This window comes from Pholcus phalangioides, unplaced genomic scaffold (genome assembly GCF_987345545.1).
Source record: "Pholcus phalangioides strain wild (caught in Gottingen) unplaced genomic scaffold, Ppha-v1.0 ptg000009l_1, whole genome shotgun sequence".
NCBI classification, from domain to species: Eukaryota; Metazoa; Arthropoda; class Arachnida; order Araneae; family Pholcidae; genus Pholcus; species Pholcus phalangioides.
In genome coordinates this window covers 1,732,249-1,753,623 of record NW_028301602.1, presented here as the reverse complement: position 1 = coordinate 1,753,623, position 21,375 = coordinate 1,732,249, and the positions used below count along the sequence as shown (strand labels likewise).

The window sequence follows — 21,375 nt, the reverse complement described above, 5'->3', positions numbered from 1 at the left end:
AAACTATAGTACCACAGGAGAGTTCCAGAATTGTTCTAACGAATAAGTAAGTTGTGACGTCGTCCACACAGAGTTTGTGGTTTTTTAAGCAGGATTTTCCCCAATGATGTGAATTTCTATTCCCTTCTTGTAAATAAATTTAGTACAGGATGGGCAAAAAGTCCGTAGAAACTTTAAAAATTAATAAAAACCGGAAAAATAACCTGAAATAAAAAACAGTTTGCAGGGTTAGCATCGCTAGGTCACGGGAATTTTTTTGAGACAGGAAAAAAAAACAACAACTAAAAAACAGCCGATAGGTGATGCTGACGTACACAAGTCAAAGAAAAGATACGCAAATAACGAACAGAATGCCTCCAAATCGTTTATTACAGCAGTATGTGTTCCACATGACTACCACCACAGGGGATAACACATTGTAACACATAAACAGCATCCATAAAAAAGTGTTCCCTGAATGGAACTTATTGGGTTATGCTAAGAATCATGTAGCTTTAGAAGTGATATTCCTGTGGTGGTCGAGTGGTCAGTGACAGATTTGCATTGCGAGGACCCAGGTGGGATCCCCACAGATGCCATAGTGGTGGTCGTCTGAATTAGGTTTTCTGTGGTTCCCAACTTTGAGGTACGAATGTGAGCTGATCTCCCTATTAAAAAATCTCATCACAGAGAGCAACAGGCCTACAATGGTACAAATAGTCAATCATTACACTTCACTCACAATTTGAAATAGAGATGGTAGCACTAAAAATTCATACACAATGCAAAATAGGCAATCAGACTGTTAGGTATACATACTCCTGGCACAACTCAATTAGTAGTTAATTGCCCATCGCAATAGACTGGAGTTGTATTTGGTTTGAAAGAAAGAAAGCAAGCAAGCTTTAAAAGTGCTGCATAATGTTGTCAGACCTTTTCAGCTTGCTGAAGAAACTGCAAATGAGCAAAAAAATTGTGGACCATCAACATGGGTGGAAACTCAATACAGGGTGAAAACTTGAGTCTGTTTCAGCTCAAACGCTCTGAACCGTTGTTATGAAAACATACTTTTATTCAGAAAAAGTAACCAAATGACATGCCCCCACTTCAGAGAGAGAGATTTATTTCACTAGAGAACCCTGTACGCATACTGAAATACAAAATTTAGTTTTCATACAGTCCCCCCCCCTCCAATTTCTATTTGGAAAGGTGTTGCTCAGTCTCTACTGACAAGAAAAAAATTCCATGTTCCCAATTGCAATATAGCCTAGATATTTGTATTCAAAAATTGCTGAAAATGATGGAAAGAACATCACATATTAAGGGACAGTGTTGAGAAAAAATACAAAACATTCTTTAGCAGTTTAGCATTTTTCCTTCAACTTGCAATCAGCAATCACTCAGCAAATATTGCTACGAAACATGATTTTTTTTCTGGACTCTGTAGAGACCGGCCAACATATTTTTGATTTTAAGTTAGAGGTCAGGGGAAATTGTAAAAAAATTGAATTTGGTACCTCTGTACATACACAGTCACCAGTAAAATAAATTACATATCTGAAATGTGCATACTATTCGAGTACCTTTCTTGATTGAAAGGCATATTTCTATAGTCCACGGTTCATGAGTTATTTGAGCTGAAACTGACATGTTTTCACCCTAAGTACTGATATCATCATCATTATTATAGTCCTCCCCCTAACACTTCAAATCTATAGTCTATCTCTACTTATGATCACCAACAGATTCGATCAGAATAGAAATGTCATCAACAGGCACTACATGCTAGAGGCAATGGTTGGTCACTACGTGAGAGAATATTGAATAAGATTGATACTGTAACAGTTTCTATCTTACGAAATCCAGTCCACAGACAATAAATGACAACTTGGGAGAAGATTAATATTTTGAAGATGTCATGTTTTCATGTCTAGTCTCCACGTGGGCAGAAAAGAAAAAAGTAAAGCTGGATGTAATTATTCGTTATTAATTTTGATTCCTTGAGGAACAAAGATTCTCCAAAGAATCTAAGCACGCACTGTAACACACAGACACGGTTGCAAATAAATCTGTTGTGTCAGACAAAAGTTAAATGCACACACCAACCATAAGAAATTCCTCAGAGGAATGTTTACAAGGTACATGTGTGATCTGGTGGTACTGACCACAAACTGTAGATAAACTCGATGACATGTAAAAATCTGGTGTTCTGTATGTGAATAAATCTGTAGGGGTGCCTACCACATCCACAAAAGTTTTTCTTCAAGGGTAGTTGTCCAGATAATGGAAGGGTTGAATCTTATCTCAAGGTTTGGGAAGTAGGTACAGCGGATGGTACCATCTCACTTGAATATTGTGCTAACAGATTATGGGCACTTATATTTTTTGAAACAACTAATTTTATGAAAAAGCCTTCGCATATGAAGTAGATACCTATGGAATTCTTTGCACCCCAGGCTTTTATTCCCAGGACACTTTTTTTTTTTTCAAACTGAGCACAACCGGTCTATTGCCATAGGCAATTTACTACCTAGTGAGTTGTGCCGGAAGCGTAAGTGCGTGTACCTAACAGTCTGAGTGCGTATCTAGTGTTGTGTATGATTTTTCAGTGCTGCCAACTATATCTCAGAAGTGAAGTGAGTGATGTGTAGTGACTGAATATTTGTACTGTTTTTAGGACTGCTGCTCTCTGTGACTGATGCCTTAAGCCAATGTCCCTCCAGCTCCCAGGACACTGCACAGCTGGAGGGACATTGGCTTAAGGCAGCAGCGATCAACCTTTTTTGACTCGCTGAGCCCTTTCAAGTAAAAAAATTCTATGGCGGAGCCCTGTACCTGCAGGCCAATTTTTAAATTATCAAAGTTACTGATTTATTTTTACTATTTAACAATATTTACAATTATTTTTTCAAATTTTAGTTTTTTTTAATTTTCTTCGAGCGGCCGCGGAGCCCCTAGAGAGTGCACAAGGAGCCCCAAGGGCTCCACGGAGCACCGGTTGAGAATCCCTGGCTTAAGGTGTTAGATGCCAATGGAGATTATTTTGAGGGTTAATGGTATGTGACATTTGTTGTATACCTTTTTTGTTTCTAAAACCTACTATCAAAACCTGCAAGACATTTTTAACACATTCTTCACCTATGCGAATTTCAGTGCTGCCATGTATTTTTCAAACTATGAGTGAAATTGAATGATTGAATATTTGTATTATTGTAGGCCTGTTGCTCTCAGTGACTTTTCAAAAGGGTGATTAGCTCCTATTTGGGCCTCAAAGTTTGGAACTACAGAAAATCTAGCTGCTACAGGTGGAGTTTGAAACAGAGTCAGTTCTCAGCCGTGTTGGTTGTAGCCCAGCAATATAATCATATGACCGCACAGCAGCAAAGCATGCTAACTTGTTATACTGCTAGCTGTGTCTACACATTGTTATGAACATTAATTTGTACATGCACCTCATACACATTGCTCTGCTGAATTTCTAATGAATCAGATCTCTAACAAAAACTGTAAAATTGTGTTATCCGCCTATTCAAACCAATTATACCACTTTTTTTTACTTGTATCATAATAAAAAGACAAATAAAATACAGAAGTGGGTAAAATAAATGAAGAAACAGATTACAACAATGGGTTACTTGCTCTTTGCAAAATGTTTTTACACAAAATCCTATTTTCTTCACAAAATGTGCCTTTTTTTTTGTCTACAGGGACAATGGTTTGTCATTGTTTTTATGAGATATTATTTAAAAATTGTTGAATAACAATACAGTAAAACCTCTCAATAACAGACACCCACGGGACAAAAAAAATTTTTCCAAAAAATTGTTTGCATCAAAAAACAAAATACCTGACCTGACCTGAATAAAACTTTTTTCGGCGGTTCCGCGGCACGTTCGCCGTTCTACCGCTCTTAACAAACGGGCCAATGGGGTGGCCTATAGTACCAAAAAAAAAACAAAAAAAAACAAAATAAATACAAAGGTTTCCAACCTATGAAACAATGTGTCAAACTCACTCCAACTACTATAAACTGGGATAACTTTAGGGCAAGAATTGCATATTTTTGAATATGGTATCCATACTGTGAGTTTTAACAACATTATTTCTAGGGGGGGGCACTATAGCTACAACCCTCAGCTTGCTTACCATGCTCCATTATTTAAAATTACGCCAGAATACAGGGTAAACTTTAGGAAAAGCCTTTTTTCTACTCTGAAAGCCATATAAGAAGTCCTGTCTGATTGTTACCCCAATATTAGTCTGTAAAAATAAAGGAGGAATTTTACAATGAAAAAATTGCAATTTTTTTTAGTTTGTTTTTTAGAAAAAAAATTTTTTTATAAGTTTTTCTCATAGTTAAATTATTTTTGTTCTTAAAGTTTAAGAAGAGAACCAGAAATTTTATTTTTATACAGCTTTCAAGAATTTTGTAAAAAAATTAAATGATCCCTAAATAAGAAATAGTAAGTCAAGTTTTAAGCTACTTTATTTTTAAAATACAGGTGATGGGAAATTGTAAAAAACTGAAAATATATATTGTATTTTAATATTATTTACAGAATAAATTTTTTTTTCAACATTTTTTATAATTTTACATCTAATTAAGAAAATGTCAACCATTATCTACACTCAACTAGAAATGTATATTAAAACTTCTGATGTATTTTCTTGTTTTTCTTGCCCTTTAGATATTCTTTGCCCCTTATTTATCCAACCTATCTTCATAAAAACTACAGGGCTTGATAAATAAAAAAAATATATTCAGACACCAGCCTTATTTCTAAGGAGCCAAGAATGATTTTTTGCTCAAGAAAAACTGCCATAAATAATGTTCTTCAGGCTTCCAGGACATAATGGCCTCTTTTCATGATGAAAGAGACAAAACAAATTAATTATTTTTTTCCTTGAAAATCAGTGATTTTTATAACAAAAATAATTTTATAGCATAAGTGCTGAAATGAGTGGAATTGTTGTTGATTTAAAATTAATTTTAGAATCTTTCGCTTCCAGATTAAAAAAAAAGTTTATTCATAAAGGAAAATATTTTTAAAAAATTATATTTTATACATATTTTTAAGTAGATAATCTAATGATTAATGTTCCTATTGGTATCACTGGTTATGTTGAAAGGTGGAATAAAAAACTTTCCAATACTTCTCAAGGTCATCTCCATATAGGGCAGATTTTTCTGTTTCAAAAATATGCCCTTCATGATATTTCACCTCTTTTCAGGTGCCACCTCTCTAAATAGAGGCACAAAAGTGGTCCTTCAAGGATGTTTCCCTGAATAAGAGGGGTTGAATCTCATGAATACTTTCAAGCTTTGTAGATGGCACCACCATATGTTTCAGCCAATTTCCTTTGCAAAGATCTTTCATTGAGTAATGTAAATTAAAATCAAAATTCTAATGCGACATAGGACAATAAAAATGTTCTTGAAAGAATGAATTTTTTAAATGCCCAAAATTTCTTTATACAATACAAGCTATTTCTTGGCTGCCACAGAGCATAAGTATGGATATTTTAATGGATCTGCCATGGATGGACATGGGTCTCTTGGGAGATCATACCCTTGTATTAGTTGTGTGTAGTTTATGTGTGGTGTTGTTTTTGTATTATGTCTTTGTATTGTATTTATACGTGAAAAAAAAAAACAACAAATGTCTTTCGATACTCAGAAAAAAAATAATCATCTTGATAGGGAATAGCAAGAACAAACTAATCAATTCACAGCTAAAAATTTTCATCATGTACTAATGATGGATACATTTCAAAACAGTGCATCTTAGCTATGAAATGACATCCCGTTATTTTTATTAGAAAAAAAAATCAAATCCTGATTGTTTCTCAGATTTCCTGACATCATCAGATTCTCTTTTTTTTCAATTATTTCTCAAATAAATTAATAATAGAGTCCAATATATCAAGGAAAGAGTCTTTTTCTGGATGTTATGCCAAGGTGAACTTGGAAAGAAAAGTCTTCTGGTAGTAGCCAAGACTTGAAGAAAACTGGGGTTCCAAATCCAGCAGTGTCCAGTAGACTTTAGTTTCTGAGTTCACATGGTATAACATACACAGAGCTCCCACTCAAAAAATGAGAAAAAGTAGGAAAACGCAGGACTGAAAAGTAGGATGGGGGAGGGTAACCCTCTTAGACAACATAATCGTAGCATAATGGAAAAAAATCCCTAAAAAATTTTTTTTGCAAAAAAAAAAAACAATTTCAAATTTAAAAAAAAACATTAATTTTGATTTAACTTTTTTTTTCATAGCACTATTTCAGTTTCCTATAAGATTGACTCAAGCCAAAACAAAATGACAAATGGCTTGGTTACAAAACCAATTTTTGGCCAAAACAGTGCACTAGCAACCACAGATAATTCTTTGCTGTTTCTCCTCATATATATTACATTCTTTTTCGGAGTCTTCCAAACTGCAGAGCTTGTCAACTCCCTTCGACAATGCACAGCAAATTTTGAAGATGTAAGTTTTTTTTAAGAATGACGCTCCTTCGAGACCACTTTCAAAAACACCGTGCAAAATGTGTAGATTACAAGATCCGATGTAAATAAGGCAAGGTGAACCACATAGTTTTACTGCATTGTCCATCATTTTTAAAGGGATTTGTTCACATTTTACTGTTCAATGCCAGTGTAACCATTTCTGACAAATGAAGCACTTCCATTTCTAGCTCTTTGCTGAGCATTGTAAAGATTGTTTATGCCTCTTCATGCCTTAAAAATACAGAAGACAACTGAATGGTATTGGGAGCATCAAAATCACGAAACCTAGAATAAACCTATGTATCCAACTGCTTTGAAATGCAAACTGTTGTTTCACCTATTTGCACCATAATTTTGAATGATGAATGTTAGTTACTTCCAAGAACATGAAGTAATAAATACAAAATTATTTTTCCCACCCAGACAGAAGCTTTTAATGACTACTATACTCGTTGAACCCTCAAACTAAGCAAATGAAAAATTAATTAATCAACCAAATGCCCCTCCCCCCCCCCCCCACAAATAACCTTAAAAATGATAAAATTTCTGCTTTGGCAGAATCATTAATTGCATTCTCCAACATTTGTAATATTTGGCAATATATCAATGATTTCCTGCTCAATTAAAATCAATTACACAAATTTTGTCAATAGGATTTGGTAAAAAAGTAGAGCAAAACCGAGAAAGTAGGACAAAAGTAGGACATTTTACCAAAAAGTAGGATGAGTGGGAGCCCTGCATCCAGAAAAAAATTCCTTTCCTTAATATATATATTGAGCTGAGAAAAAATTATCTCACTCTCTACTGAAGTTAAGAGAGTTATACTACTACCACTAAACCACATGTGCACCTTGTCCATATTCCTCTGTGAAACTTCTAACAAATTGGTGTATGTTGGAATGTGTGTATATGTGTTGTGAAGCTGGAGTGAAGTTTGTTTCAGTGTAATGCTGCCATCTGCCCTTAATTTTTCTAACTACAAATGATGAAGTGTAATGATTGAATAATTATACCATTGTAGGCCTGTTGGTCTCCGTGACAAGAATTTTTTATTGGCTAGCATTCACACTTTGAAGTTGGGAACCACAGAAAACTAACTTTAGCTGACAACCACTGTGGCTATGGTGGGGTCACCCACGTCCACGTAATGTGAGTTTGTCACTATGAGCACTCAATTACCACAGTAGCAGAGAGTATATATTTCAGCACATCATGCCACAGTGCACGTCATAAAAAAACAAGGTCTATAGTGATGTATTGTACTATACCTGCCCGAATCGGAAGATGACAAGGGTTAAGAGTGCTGGCAGAGACCAGAAGACTTTTATTTCTGACTTCACTTAGGGGTCATTCAAGTATTATATCAGCATCGAGGGGGGGTTTTGCGATTTGCTGACTTTTGATGATGGGGGGGGGGGGGGGTTTAGATGATGCTTACGTCATCAACCACCCTCTATGAAGATATGAAATATTACTAATGACATCTTATTCGGTGCGCCAAAAACGATAAAAAACTTTCGCTAGTTTGTGGGCACCTGAACTAACATTCACCCTAATGATAAATCCCTTACAGAGCCACTTCAGCGATCTCTAAATGTTTCACAGATCCTTCAAGTGCTCAGAAATGTGTCCGGGCTGCTTAAGTGCTATGGAAAAGTTTATGGGCCGCTTAAGCGCTCTGGAACTGAGCCACACATCTCTCAAGTGATCTGTAGTTATGCCATGGATCACTTAAGTAATCTGGGAATGTTCCGCGGGTGACTTGAGTGATGTAGAACCACACTGGGAGCTGATTAAGTGCTCTAAAACTGTGCCACGTGTCACTCAAGGGATCTCTAAATGTGCCACGGATTGTTTAAATGTTCTGGAACTGCAAACTGACATTAATCATTTCTGTTCTGGAAATGTATCGCGGGTTACTTAAGTGATCTTTGAATGTGAAAGTGATCTTTGAGGCCTACTTCAGTGATCTGAAAATGTGGCATGGTTCATTTTAGCAATTTGTAAAAAAATGTGCCACTTAGTTCATTTTTACAAAATTGGATTTGGGGGGCAAGCCACATCAAATAACCTTCAAGACCACATTTGGTCTGCTGGTCAAGGGTTTACCATATATGGCTTGAAATGTGAGTCGTAATGAATTTCTTAAAGAGAAATTTGGAGTTCTTACCCTTCAAATTATATTGAAATTAACAGAAATTGATTATAATAACATATAAAGGTATTTTCTTTAGAAATTTACATTTTTTTAAAAGAATTTTTTGCAATAAAAATATTTTTCTTCGGTCTGGGGAGAGGCGCATGAGCCCCCTATGTCCCCATCCCGTGTACCCCCACCAATATGCGTTAGGAGGTGGGGGAAGTACAGACGAAATTTTGCTGACAAGGGGGGAGGGGGGGGGGTCAAAAATGGCTAAACATTTGCTGACGTAATACTTGAACGGCCCCTTAGGCATAAGATATGGAAAAAGTCTCCTTGTTAAATTGTTAATAACTTACAAGCCATACCATATCACTCTGCAATAGCCAGTATGCCAGGAAACAGCAAGGAAGAACAACATGCCTGGAAATTTGAGTCAAAGATTTGATTTCACATTTAACCAGTCACGTGGCTAATTAATTTTATCGTGTGCTACCACCATCGCTCCCCTTTTTTATGAAGATGTGCGTGATTCCCCCCCCCCCTTTTTAAAAGTTTGAAGATAACAAAAAATATTTTTTGACTAAAATTTTTTATGAATGCATCAAAACTTAGTTTACCATGTTATTTTTGTCTTGTTTTTTCAACCATAAAAAAGCAACAATAATAATAATTGAAACAATTACTAGTTTAGTTACTTATTTAGTTAACTTAGTTTTCTAAATAGATATATTGAATTCTTGATTACTGCAAAATTCTTATTAATGTGGAAATAGATTAGAAATCTACATGACACAATATTCTTTCATAGACACCACCAATGCATATGGACATGACAGAATAGCATATCGCAGTAGACAGATGGCTGGTTAAATATCAGGACTTTCCCCACCAAATGGTTATTTCTATCTAATCTCAAGATTAGATAGAAATAACCATTTTGACTGTATGCTTTATGCCTTTTAGACCAGTATTAAACTGTAAAAGTTTATTACAAATACAAAGATCACAATAGACAAAATGCCCAATGAGGTGGCTGAAAAAAGATGCCCATAAAAAATATGGATGTCAAATATATATCTAAAAGTTAAAAGCAGAGTTCCCAGCAAAATCTGCTTGATCATTTCCCTAACTTTCCCTGACCAAATTCAAAAATTTCCCTGAACAAAAGCGTGTATACTGTCATGTGCATATATAAAAAATTCTAAACCATCCAATATCACTCTAACTTATCGTCCCCCGTCCCCCATATTCACGGGGGTTACGTTCTGGAGGTTGGGAAAATACAGGAAATCTGCAAATAACCGAAGCCATAGTTTTTTTTTGTTTATCTCATTTATTGAACATCATGAGAAGAGCAGATCGATGCAAAAGTATAAGGGAATATAAAAGAAGGTGCAGCGATTGATCGTTGGTGATGTTTTCTGACAGAACATTGTGATTTCTGTTTGCCATTTCCTCTTCATATTATCGAATATGTTGACAAGACTTCCTCTACCAATTTTTCAACATGTAAAGAACATACCATAGAGGGATCTTCATCATGAAAATAATCTATTGCTGATTTGAACTTGTGAAGCTCTCCTGCTATAATTACTCATGGTGAACCCGTCTTCTACTTATTTATTTTGATCTTCGTCTGGTACTGCTTGTTTTATGAGAAATCAGCTGTATTAATTCCTCCTTGGTCAATGCCTCTGAATTGCTATTAATTAGCTGTTCAACTTGTATTCTATATTCATATGACTGAACCCTTCTGCACCCACCTGTTTCGCTAATGTGACAATGTCTTTTATAATTTCTTCAGTTGGCTCTGTGAAAATGGTTGTGTCCTGGAGCGCACATTGTGGTCAAAGGTCAATCCGACCCAAGTTGACTGTTTCTCTCTTAAGAGCTGCCATGGTTCTAATGATGACAGTAATGGCATTAGCGATAGTGTAATTCTTCCATACCTACAAGATATTTTCTGCATTTGCATCTTCTTCTATTGCATGCACAATCATCTCCATTGAGTGACATGTATAGTGAGCCTTGAATGCTCGCATTACCTCCTGATCAAGGGGGCTGAATGATAGATGTTGTATTAGGAGACATATAACAGACTTCCACACCATCAGCTTTGAACTCTTTAACATCTGGGTGTCCAAGAGTTTTATTCAGTATCAAAAGAACTTTGAATGCATGTCTTCACTCTCAAGGTATTTCCTGACTTATGGAAGAAACATTGTTTAAACCAATCCAGGAAAAGTGTTTTTGTAGCCCAAGCTTTTCTATTGTTCATCCAAAATACTATGCGAGAGATTTGACTTATCCTTTCCCTTTAATGGTCATGGATTCGTAGATTTGAAAATAACAGTGGGCCTTACCATGTACCCATACGCATTTGAACGAACAACATAGTAAGTCTACCTTAACTTGCCTTAAAATCAGGGGCTCGCTTTTCTTCTTGGGTGATAAATGTACTATGCTGCATTTTCTTCCAAAATGGTGCAGTACATTAGCATTAAACACCTGCTGCTGTGAATATCCTTTCTCTTCAATAATGTTTGACAGAGTCTTTGAAAATTTGCTAGCTGCCTCCTGGTTGGAAGCGGCTTGCCAGTGATTTTTACATTGCGTAATCTGAATCGTTTCTTAAACATATGAAATCAACTTTTACTTGCTAAAAATTATGACGAAATAGACATTTCACTAGCCCTTCCCTTTATAGAAGAGTAAATTAATTTTTTCGCTTTTTCCCAATATAATATTACAATCAATTGAACTACCTTGAACTACCTTCTTTGTAGCAGTCTTGTACCCAAAAAAAAAAAAAAAAAAAAAAAAAAAACCCCCTGCATTTTCGGTATGAGAAACACATGGATTCCGTAGGCGATACAAAGTTTTCGCTGCCACAGGTGCACTACAGCCATGGCTGATCGAATTTCAGATTATTTTTTCTTGATATATTTCACCGTAAATTTGTTGATTCTGTACTGGCGAGTCATAGCAGCAATTGACTTACTTTCGCCAAACATAGCCAATATATCCAATTTTTCTTGTAAAGTTTTCATTTGTTTTTCGTCTTTTTAGAGCATTACCAGTAGCACTAGATAAATGAGCCATCCTAAACACGCACAACTCAAATTTTGTAAACAAAACACGTGAATGACGATTGCTGAGCGTTGCTGAAAAAAATTCCAATGAAGGGGAAAAAAAGTGCAAATATAGGGAGGGGGCAACTGTATATCATTTGGAAAGAAAAGTTGGTTGTCTCCAAAACGGAATAGAATCTTCGTCATCTTGTGATCTGGACAAGCACGCTAACCAATGCATCACAGAAACACAACCATATTTTTCCTTATAACATGCACAGTAATAGGATGCACTCAAAGTGTGTAAAATTGGAATTTTGAAAAATTTAATAATCACATCACACTGCAAAATATACAACAAACATACAACAGTCTGTAATTGGCATATTCCTTTAGTGTATAAACATACAGAAAAACATGCAAAATGCAGTATTGGAATTTCATATTAGATTGACAATAAATGCATTGAATCAATGAGCAATTTCTTGATTTTAATTGCAGTTATCAAATTTCTAAGCAAAATATGTTTGATACAATGAAACTTATTTTATATTTTGATTTGCTCCGCAAAATATACAAGATCGCATTTATACGGCGTAAATTTGTCTTGTTCCTACAATATTGCGATTGCGAATGGTTTTTTTTAAAAATCGTAAAGGATTGGAACGCCCGTTCAAATTGTAAAACCTTCCTGATATCGTGGAAAAAACCGAATCTCTAAAGACTTGACCTTGAATATCCACAGTTTTGTCATCTAGCTGCCGTTTAGAATCGCAGAAATCATGGGTGTGTAAGCAGAATCAGCTTTTGGAGGGGCACAAGAATCTAATTCTTCACAGATAGTATAAAATAAATTATTTTATTGCAATATTTTAATTCTCTACAAAAATATTTGGGATGGGGGGGGGGGTTGAAGAGGCCCCTATAACCACCCCCAAATTTTGCTTTTGGTGAAAATCCGTGTTTGAAACTTTGGGATTGCGCAATGGTAATTGGCTAAAAATATGATTTTCTAAAGATTTCAAATTTTGAGTTGGCTATTCCTTTGGAAAAACTTCTGGTTGCCACGGCGATCACACATACCTATAACACAAATATGCGTACATTGAACTTCAAATGCACGCATTACCAGTTTGGAGAATAGATATAGGGCCGCAACTGGGAGGGGCAGGCCGGCCTTGTGGGGGGCACCAAATTCACCATTTATAACTGCTTCTTCTACATTACATGGGTGTGCCAAAATGTGTACTTGCCCCATTTGAGAAAGTATCTAGTTGCAGCGCTAGATAGATGGCACCCCCTACTGAACACAAAATACGCCAAATGCTGGGCACACACACATAAGCACACTGTTAACTTTCTCCAACACAAATCTGACATAGCTCCCATATTCAGGCATTAAAATATGAGGCAGTTAAATGGCAACAGGTCAGAATAGTGGACCATCAGGGAAGGAAAATAAAATCATTTTACCAGGATAACCAAAGAATGAATAGGGAATGAGAAGATAAGTGTCCAAGAGAGAGGAGAGAGAGAATCTGATTTGCTTTAAATTTGATCAGAAGACATTGAAAATGCTAAGATATTTTTAACAAAATGTAAAATCAATCAGAAGGGAATTTATACATTGATTATTAGTAAATATATAAATGTGTACAAGGATGACGTCACTCTCCGCTACCATACGAAGGTTTTTAACAACTGGCTGTTGCAAAGATATATTTCGGATAGAGAGAAAATTCAACTGCCCCAGGGGCAGTTCTCTCTCGTTCCGAAATATATCTTTGCAACAGCCAGTTGTTAAAAATCTTCATATGGTAGCAGAGAGTGACGTCATCCTTGTATAAGTCGCCATCTGGTGGCAACATCAGCAGTTGGGAGCTTGGCCTGAGTCTGGTCCGGCCGTCCATGTACGGTCCCTTTCAGTGTACACGAACTCCAAGGAAAGATTGAGAGATTCTGTGCCTCTGTAGTCTAGTGGTCTAGGGCGTTCACCCGGAAAGTGAAAGGACGTGGGTTCGATTCCCCGCAGGGCCAGTTGAATTTTCTCTCTTTCCGAAATATATCTTCGCAACAGCCAGTTGTTAAAAACCTTCATATAAATGTGTGCCTTCAACTGTTAATTAAAGTGGATCCTGCTTATAACGTTTTTCAAAAACCGTAATAAAAAACGTTATAAATAGGAAAACACTTTAAACAGGAAATTGCAATGAGAATTACTTATTATTAGGATCATGAAAATAAGTTTTACTAAGTGGAAAAACATTCTAAATGGGAGAAACGTAATAAGCGGGATCAACTGTATATTTGTTTTAGATTTATTACACGTGCGGAATTCCATACATTAAATTTTCAGTGCTAATGAGCTTCTTTGCAAGTTTTTCCTACTAGTAGACAATGAAAGTAAATGAACCTTTTTGGATAGAACATGTTTTTAGAAATGAATTATACTTGATTCACAGATAGCTTCTTGTCTTACCTAGAACATCACCTACTCAATGAAGAAGTATAAGCAGGTGATCAAAGACCTGGAACATACTGGAAGAAAATTCAGAGATACCAGTGAATTATGGGGGGGGGAGAATAATTTTTTTCAAGATAATTTTTTTTTGAGAAGGACTCACTTTCACTCAAAAAGAACCCAGATTCTTCAAATAACCTGGGTCCCGGGACCCAGGTAAATTACAGTCCAGTGGCATCTCTGGTCTTACCTATTATAGAGTAAATGCGTCTTATCTACCAGGAAAAGGATTTCAGCACCCATAATGAAAAAATTAAATTTGATAATGAATATACAGAAAAACAAATTGTGAATTACTTGTAGGGCATTGTCAAGTTATGAGGAATGAACACCACAAAGGACAATAACACTTTAACTGCTTCACTCATGGCATATTAGAAAAAGAAAGCTAAAATATAGTAGAACCTATTTAGCCCTAAAACAGATGATATAGTAGAAGCTTTTTACCTCCTCATTACAGAGATAAAAAGAATTACATACATTTGTAGGGTTGCAACAAAGTTTCGTGGTGTTGAGGAGAGAGGAAAGAAAACAGACTTGTTTGACTTTATTCTACTGGCGTTTGGACGCAATATTACGTCCTTGATCGTAAAGTGGTTAAACATTATAAAAAGCCTTATTATATAGCTAACTGGTAGCTCATGGTATCTTTCCAATCAAGTTGGAATTGTGATTTTGTATTAAAAAAGCGGTGTTCATGATTTAATGAAAATTACGATAATTTTCAGTATATGATAAATGCAAGACATACTCATGTTTTTTCTGGCCAAATATTGGGCAAGAGCACTGACAACAGCAGGGCAGGATCTTGAATGCTGCCAACTATGTAGCCACAGAAGAGGCCAACTGAAGAAGGCAGATTTTCTAGGGTGCCAACCGAAGGGAAGGAGCCATCTTTTATCACAAAAATATTATTTGCTTATACTTGAAAAATGCTCAGAACCGGCCCTGGACAATGGAAAGGCTTGAATAGTTTTAGTCAATTCTAGAAAAAAGGAGGCGGTTTTGAAAATGTTAAGGACAGAAGCCATATTTTAGCAAGTGTTACTAAGAATCCCTGAAGGTCTAAAGCAGGACTTAATGAATCAAAAAAAATTTAGGCAGCAGTCAAATTTCTCAGGAGCCATAAGCGTGATTTTTATTTTCAAGAAAAACAGTCCTAAATTAAGTCAGTGGTTTCTTTCTTTTTTAAAAAACTTTTCTGGGGCATAATTTTCCTTTGTTAAAAGAGATACAGTTGTAAAATCATAAAAATTTGTATCATTCACAGACTCCAACCTAGCACTCACATAAGAACATTTTATAGGCCCCAATACTAATTTTCTAGTTGTCACTGAACTTGGCGCCTGGGGTATGTCAAGCCCTGGTTTAAGATATTAATTTTTCCACTTACCATTTTCTGGATCTGTGTACAATTGATGGCATTCCTTAAGAATTCTTTCATTGAGACTTAATGTTGCCATATCAGCTGCATTCGCTACGTTTCTCTGTTTCTTTGCTCTTCCTGACATGGTTGTTTACACCTGGAATAAAAATTGAAATAATTAAAAAATTGTTTTTTTTTACTTTTAACCGTGTGATTTAATAATTTTGCTTAAATTGTATCCAGCAAAAAAAACTTTTCTTCCACATAGGAAAAACAATCAGATGATAAGATTGTATAAGCTAACACTGAACGCATTGTGTATTCACATATGAATAGACATGGTCATTTTACTGGGTCAGAGGTCTGACCCAGACTTTAATACAAATTCAAAAACCAAGTTTCTGAAAATCAACAAAAGAGCATTCCAAAAAATGAACTTGTAAAACCTGTTTCAGTTTCTGAACTGTTGGGGAAGAAGGGTTGTTCTTCTATGGCTTGTAGGGTGGCAAGAGGAAACTTTAAACAATATGGTGTGTAAAAAAAGAAATAAAATCTATGTAATGCATTAGGAATGTTTTCATATTTCTTCTGTTTCAAAATGAGTGGCCTCGAAAGGAAGCAGTTTTCGATTAACCCCTTCCCTCTCGCGCCCTTCAAAATAACGGGATGAGGTTTTGCCCTCTATTTCTCGTGCCCGTGATATTTCCGGGCTGCTGGAGTATTCAAAGTAACGCACCGAAAAGATTAAAAACAATCCATTTCTTATACCCGGAAAAATTTTTATTTCTCATTTTACATGCCAGACTATTTATAATGTTATCTACTGTCCATACAAATGACATGGTAGATGTACAGTGCCATAGCAAAGTTGTGAAAAAAACCTACAGTTGTAACAGATTACAACAAAAATATGGGAGCAGTAGATATTGTAGACCAATATCTTGGAGATTACTTTATTGCTCGAAAAAAGGGGAAAGAAATACTATAAGAAAATATTTTTTCATCTGTTAGATCAAACTATTTTGAATTCCTATCTTATTTACAAAAATCAAAAAAGGTGGGGAAAAATCCCATTTGATGTTTTGTTTGTCTTTAGTAGATGAACTTATATTGAAACGTATCGGTCATCAGACACCATTCCAAAAAGAGGCCGGCCAAGATTGGATGATAACCCTAACCGTTTGATTGAAAGGTATTTTCTTAGACAAATACCTCCATCTGATAAGAAAAGGCAACCATCACGAGAGAATGCGACGTTTGTTGTTCAAGAAGAGATGCAAAGAATAAGAGATGTAGGAAGGGAATTCGGTACTACTGTCCACATTGTGACATTGGACTTTGCATATCATGCTCTAAAATTTATCGTACAAGAAAAAATTATTGATCTTTATTTATTTTGTGTAAGTTTCATAGAATTTTCTTTTAATGTTTAAAACACATATTTTTAATTTTTTACTACTTACTGGAAAGCCAACATTCAATCACAATAACCCAACCTGATTGTTGGTTTTTCCTGAAAATTTAAATTTTCTTGATTTCAAGCTAAAAAAAAATTCCAAAAATTAAAAATGAATATACATATTGTTCATACACTTATTTTTATACAATTTTCTCGAATAAAAAAAAGGCATTTTCATTACTGTTTCCTTGAAAATTATGCGATCGTTAAGGGGTTGCAGAAAAACTTGAGATCATTTGTGAAGTTAATAAGAACAGTGTGACATTCATTAAAATATGGTTTACCTCCATCTGCTCTTTTAACCTTTTTGAAAAATCTGACTAAGTTAGAATTTCAAATTCAAACAGCAGTTATAGGATCCCATAAGAACCATGGTAATTTACTACCGAGTGATTTGTGGCAGAAGTGTGTGTGTGTGTGCCTAACAGTCTGAGTGTGTATCCAGTGCTGTGTTTGATTTTTGAATGGGTCAGACCTATTTCAGCTGATATCTCCTATATACTGAAAATTTATATGAGCTAATAGCTTGTAGGTGCATAGATGACAGGAGTGACGATTTTTATAAAAAATTACTTTAATTTTAAATGTATACGGCAGGACTACAACAAAGATTACAAAATAAAATAATATGAAAACATTCATCCCTGACAGCAACAAGCGCGTCCATCATCAGCGCATTCCAAAACCCAACTAACTGTCTATCCTTGATGACCTTGACCCTGTGGTCGGCTTTGACCAATTAACCACAAGCTCATATAGCTAATTTTTATTAAATTATTATTTCATTCAATTTTCTTGTGCTTTGCCTGGTCTTTTTCAGAAATACATATAATAACTGAAATGAAATAACGTATCGTGATGCTAGACAGGCAATGTGAATACTCAAAGCTTCTTATACACCAGCCCTCCTCTAGGAGACTTTAGTATAAAAACACACGTACTACTCATGCTGCAAAATAGACATATCGCTAGTTCATCTTATAAAGTCAAAGTCAATTTTGAAAATTTTGCTTGTCTTGTGAAATCTAGTCAAATTCAAAGCAAAATGTTTTGCATTGTTCTGCAACAAGCACTCAGCTGACTGAAAATGTTCTGCTGTAAATTTCTCCCAATAGCGTTTTATCTACACAGAAGAATACTTTTCTGAAAATTCTTCCAGAGATTGTTCTGCAATGTAGGTCACAATTTTCGGCATATTCTGCTTTCAGGATAGCGATGCCTTGGTTATGACGTTAATAATTGACAGTCTTGCTGATTCCCTATGGAAAATAATGTTTATGAACGTTGTTTATAACATACAAATACAAATACCACGCCACAACAGGCAAATTGCCCAACGAGGTGGCTGACTTAAGAACATCATGGATCCCCGAGCCCTACCTACTACTGCTACACCACACATGCACAGCCCCCCCCCCCCGCGGAACCCCCAACGAATCGGTACATGCGGGAATGTGCGTGTACGTGTAGTGAAACCTGACATGAAGTTTTTTTGTTTCTCTGTAATGCTTGTTATGTGTAGTGCTGCCATCTGCCACCAGTTTTTCTAACTATGAGTGAAGTGTTATTATTGAATGATTTATCGTTGTAGGACTGTTGCTCTCTGTGGCGAGACTTTTTAACGGGGAGATCGGCTCGCATTTGCGCCTTGAAGTTGGGAACCACAGAAAACCAACTTCAGCCGACCACCACTGTGGGGTTCAAACCCGGATCCTTGCATCGCGAGTCCGTCACTATAACCACTCGACCACCACAGCGGCATCCACCACCACATGAATGATAATGAATTGACTTCAGATATAATCACACGTTTTTAGTCGCTTTTGCTTCTATTTCTATGGTGTTTGCTTTAAGAATTCAGGAAATTAAAGCTTAGAAATATCATAACAATACTTGTCTGCTGTTCTATTGATACCTAATACTGAAAATAAGATTCATTACATGTTTGCCATTGACTTGCTGATTGATTTTTACTATATTTTACACCTCTCCTTCACAACTTTTTTTTCCATAAAAATATCCCGTTACTCAATGAAGTTTACTTTAATCCACTAGGATCAGGGATGAAGGTGATTTGCACAATCTATATGTATAAAATTGATTTTCTGTCTGTGTGTGTTCTCTATACAAATTTACAATTTTAGATTGATCGTCACCAAATTTTGCATATATACCAAATGGGACCCGACATGAACAATAGGCTACTTTAAAAGTAGATAAACATTTATTTCTTTTCTTTTTTTCCTTTTTAAAGGACCCCTAAAAAATGTCTGCCCCTGGGCCCTGAAGAGGTACACTATGGCCCTGGTAGGTTAGTGATTGGACGAAACGTTTTCAGCACTATTGCATTATTTAACTTCGTGTCATCCGCTTTCATTGCTTGGTGGTGGTGGTGTATATTCTGCTCTCAATCGAGTTTTAGCATTGATTTTATTCCCCCATTGCTCACGGTGTTGGACTGCTTCTGTTTGGCCGAGACCTCTTAACATCTTTGAACCCAGCAGAATTTATTTTCCCGGCGAATTTGATTTTTCTGATTTCTTTTTTTTTTTAATTTGGGGGCCATTCAAGTATTACGTAAGCAGATTTTCAGCCATTTTTGACCCCCCCCCCCCTTGTCAGCAGCTTAGACTATTGCATATCTTCAAAAAAGGGTGGTTGATGACGTAAGCAACCTTCAAACCCCCCTCCCCTTGTCATCAAAAGTCAGAACCCCCCCCCCCAAATGCTGACATCATACTTGAATTACCCCTTGGTAGTACTTGTTTACTGTCCATTCGATTCCGTAGATGAACATGCGGATTACTACAATTTATAACGTGGATTAATCATGTGTGGTAGCCTTAAGAATTATTCCAATTTTTAATGTGGATTATAACCGTCATGGAAGGGGATGATGGGGGCAGGGGGAAAAGGTAAGCGATAAAAAGAACTATTTTATTTCCTTATGTTAAGCGCCAGGTCGTAATCAGATGTCTTCGCGCCAAGTTGGCCCCCATAAGGGTAATTAAACTCAGTTTACACCTGGAAGTGGTAGATTGCTGAAATCATTTGATTTTGGCTACTAAACACAAAGGGATATTTTCTTCTCCACAATGGAGAGACTACGCATTTAAAGGGTTAAATATAATACTTAAAATTAATAAGCATACATATGTTTGCACGCATATAATATTTACACTACTTTTCACACACACATGTGCGTACTCAAACGCACCAAACTGGCAAAGTTTTTTTTTCTAGTCGAAACCAACGCTGTCATGGAAATTTTCAAATATAAGCTACATTTACTAAGAGCATTTCCTGATAACTTTCAGCCATCATTTGCTCTCACTTCAATGTTTCAACTTGTAATGGTTGATCAAGACATGATACTTGCATATTGATTCTGTAAACTACATTATCATAGCTGTAAACAAACAAAAATTAACGACGCCGATCAGCATTTACACTTGCAAAAACAACCACTTTTTTTTCAAAGATCTTTGAGAAACAAAATATATTCCACGTGGTTCATGATTTTTGATGAAAAAAATTAAACTTACAGGGAAAACGTTTCGGCGAAAATCTCAAACCCGTTGAATGAAGAAATAAAAGATTTCAATTTCTTACGCGTTGCAACAACACTCAGCGCTGTTCAAATTGAACGGAGCACGTGGTGATCGAGCTGATTCGAGAGATTGGAAAATTGAAAGAAATGATAGAAAAAATGATTATTTTCAATTGCGAAAAACCAAAAAAAATGATAAATTTTGAAAAATGATAATGATACAGTATTTTAATGCATTGGGTACCTTATTTTTAGTGTGATAAACGTTTTTATAAAATTTGTCGTTAATCATTCAAATTGTTCAAAATTGGTTTGATTTTTTTTATGTTGGTATTTTTTGATGCAATTATCATTTATTTTGAAACGTATAAAAATTGACGTAACAGACTGTGATTACTGTGATTGATACAAGCTGACCATTTTTCGTACAGAACAACATGGGCATTTGATTTCGAATACGGGAAAAATACGCCATTTTTTGGCAAAAGTAAGCAAAGTTTTCTAACAACTATTCACCAGCGGCTGAAAGTGAAGCACTACTGCAAATTACCATTGAGACTAAAATGAATTCTACGAAATAAAACATTTAACATTACAAATATATGGAATGGATTTCCTCATTTATAGCAGCAAATATCATTAATATGATCTATTAATTAAGAAGATAATTTTAATCGCGTGTTTCGATGAAGAGTGAAAATTGAAGACGGCTTCGAGAAAACAAGAATTACTGGACGTATGGGCACCCGGAACATAACGGATCCACAATGACGTCATCGTTTA

At 35.7% G+C, this 21,375-nt stretch overlaps 1 protein-coding gene across 2 annotated transcripts in view; it reads right to left on the bottom strand.

Annotated features, from left to right (window-relative positions):
• The window catches only part of LOC149081612 (uncharacterized), a 60,339-nt gene extending 39,532 nt beyond the window's left edge, over nt 1–20,807 (bottom strand). Inside the window, exons 1-3 of one of the 2 annotated variants that reach the window (XM_089237015.1) lie at nt 20,588–20,694; nt 17,047–17,125; nt 15,611–15,740 (exon numbers count right to left, since the gene is read on the bottom strand). In XM_089237015.1, coding sequence (XP_089093141.1) covers nt 15,611–15,728 — 118 coding nt within the window. In that variant the 5' untranslated portion in view covers nt 15,729–15,740; nt 17,047–17,125; nt 20,588–20,694. Of the gene's footprint in view, nt 1–15,610; nt 15,741–17,046; nt 17,126–20,587 lie in introns of both variants that reach the window. The other variant, XM_089237014.1, reaches the window with a different exon arrangement.
• Nucleotides 20,808–21,375: the final 568 nt, after the last annotated feature.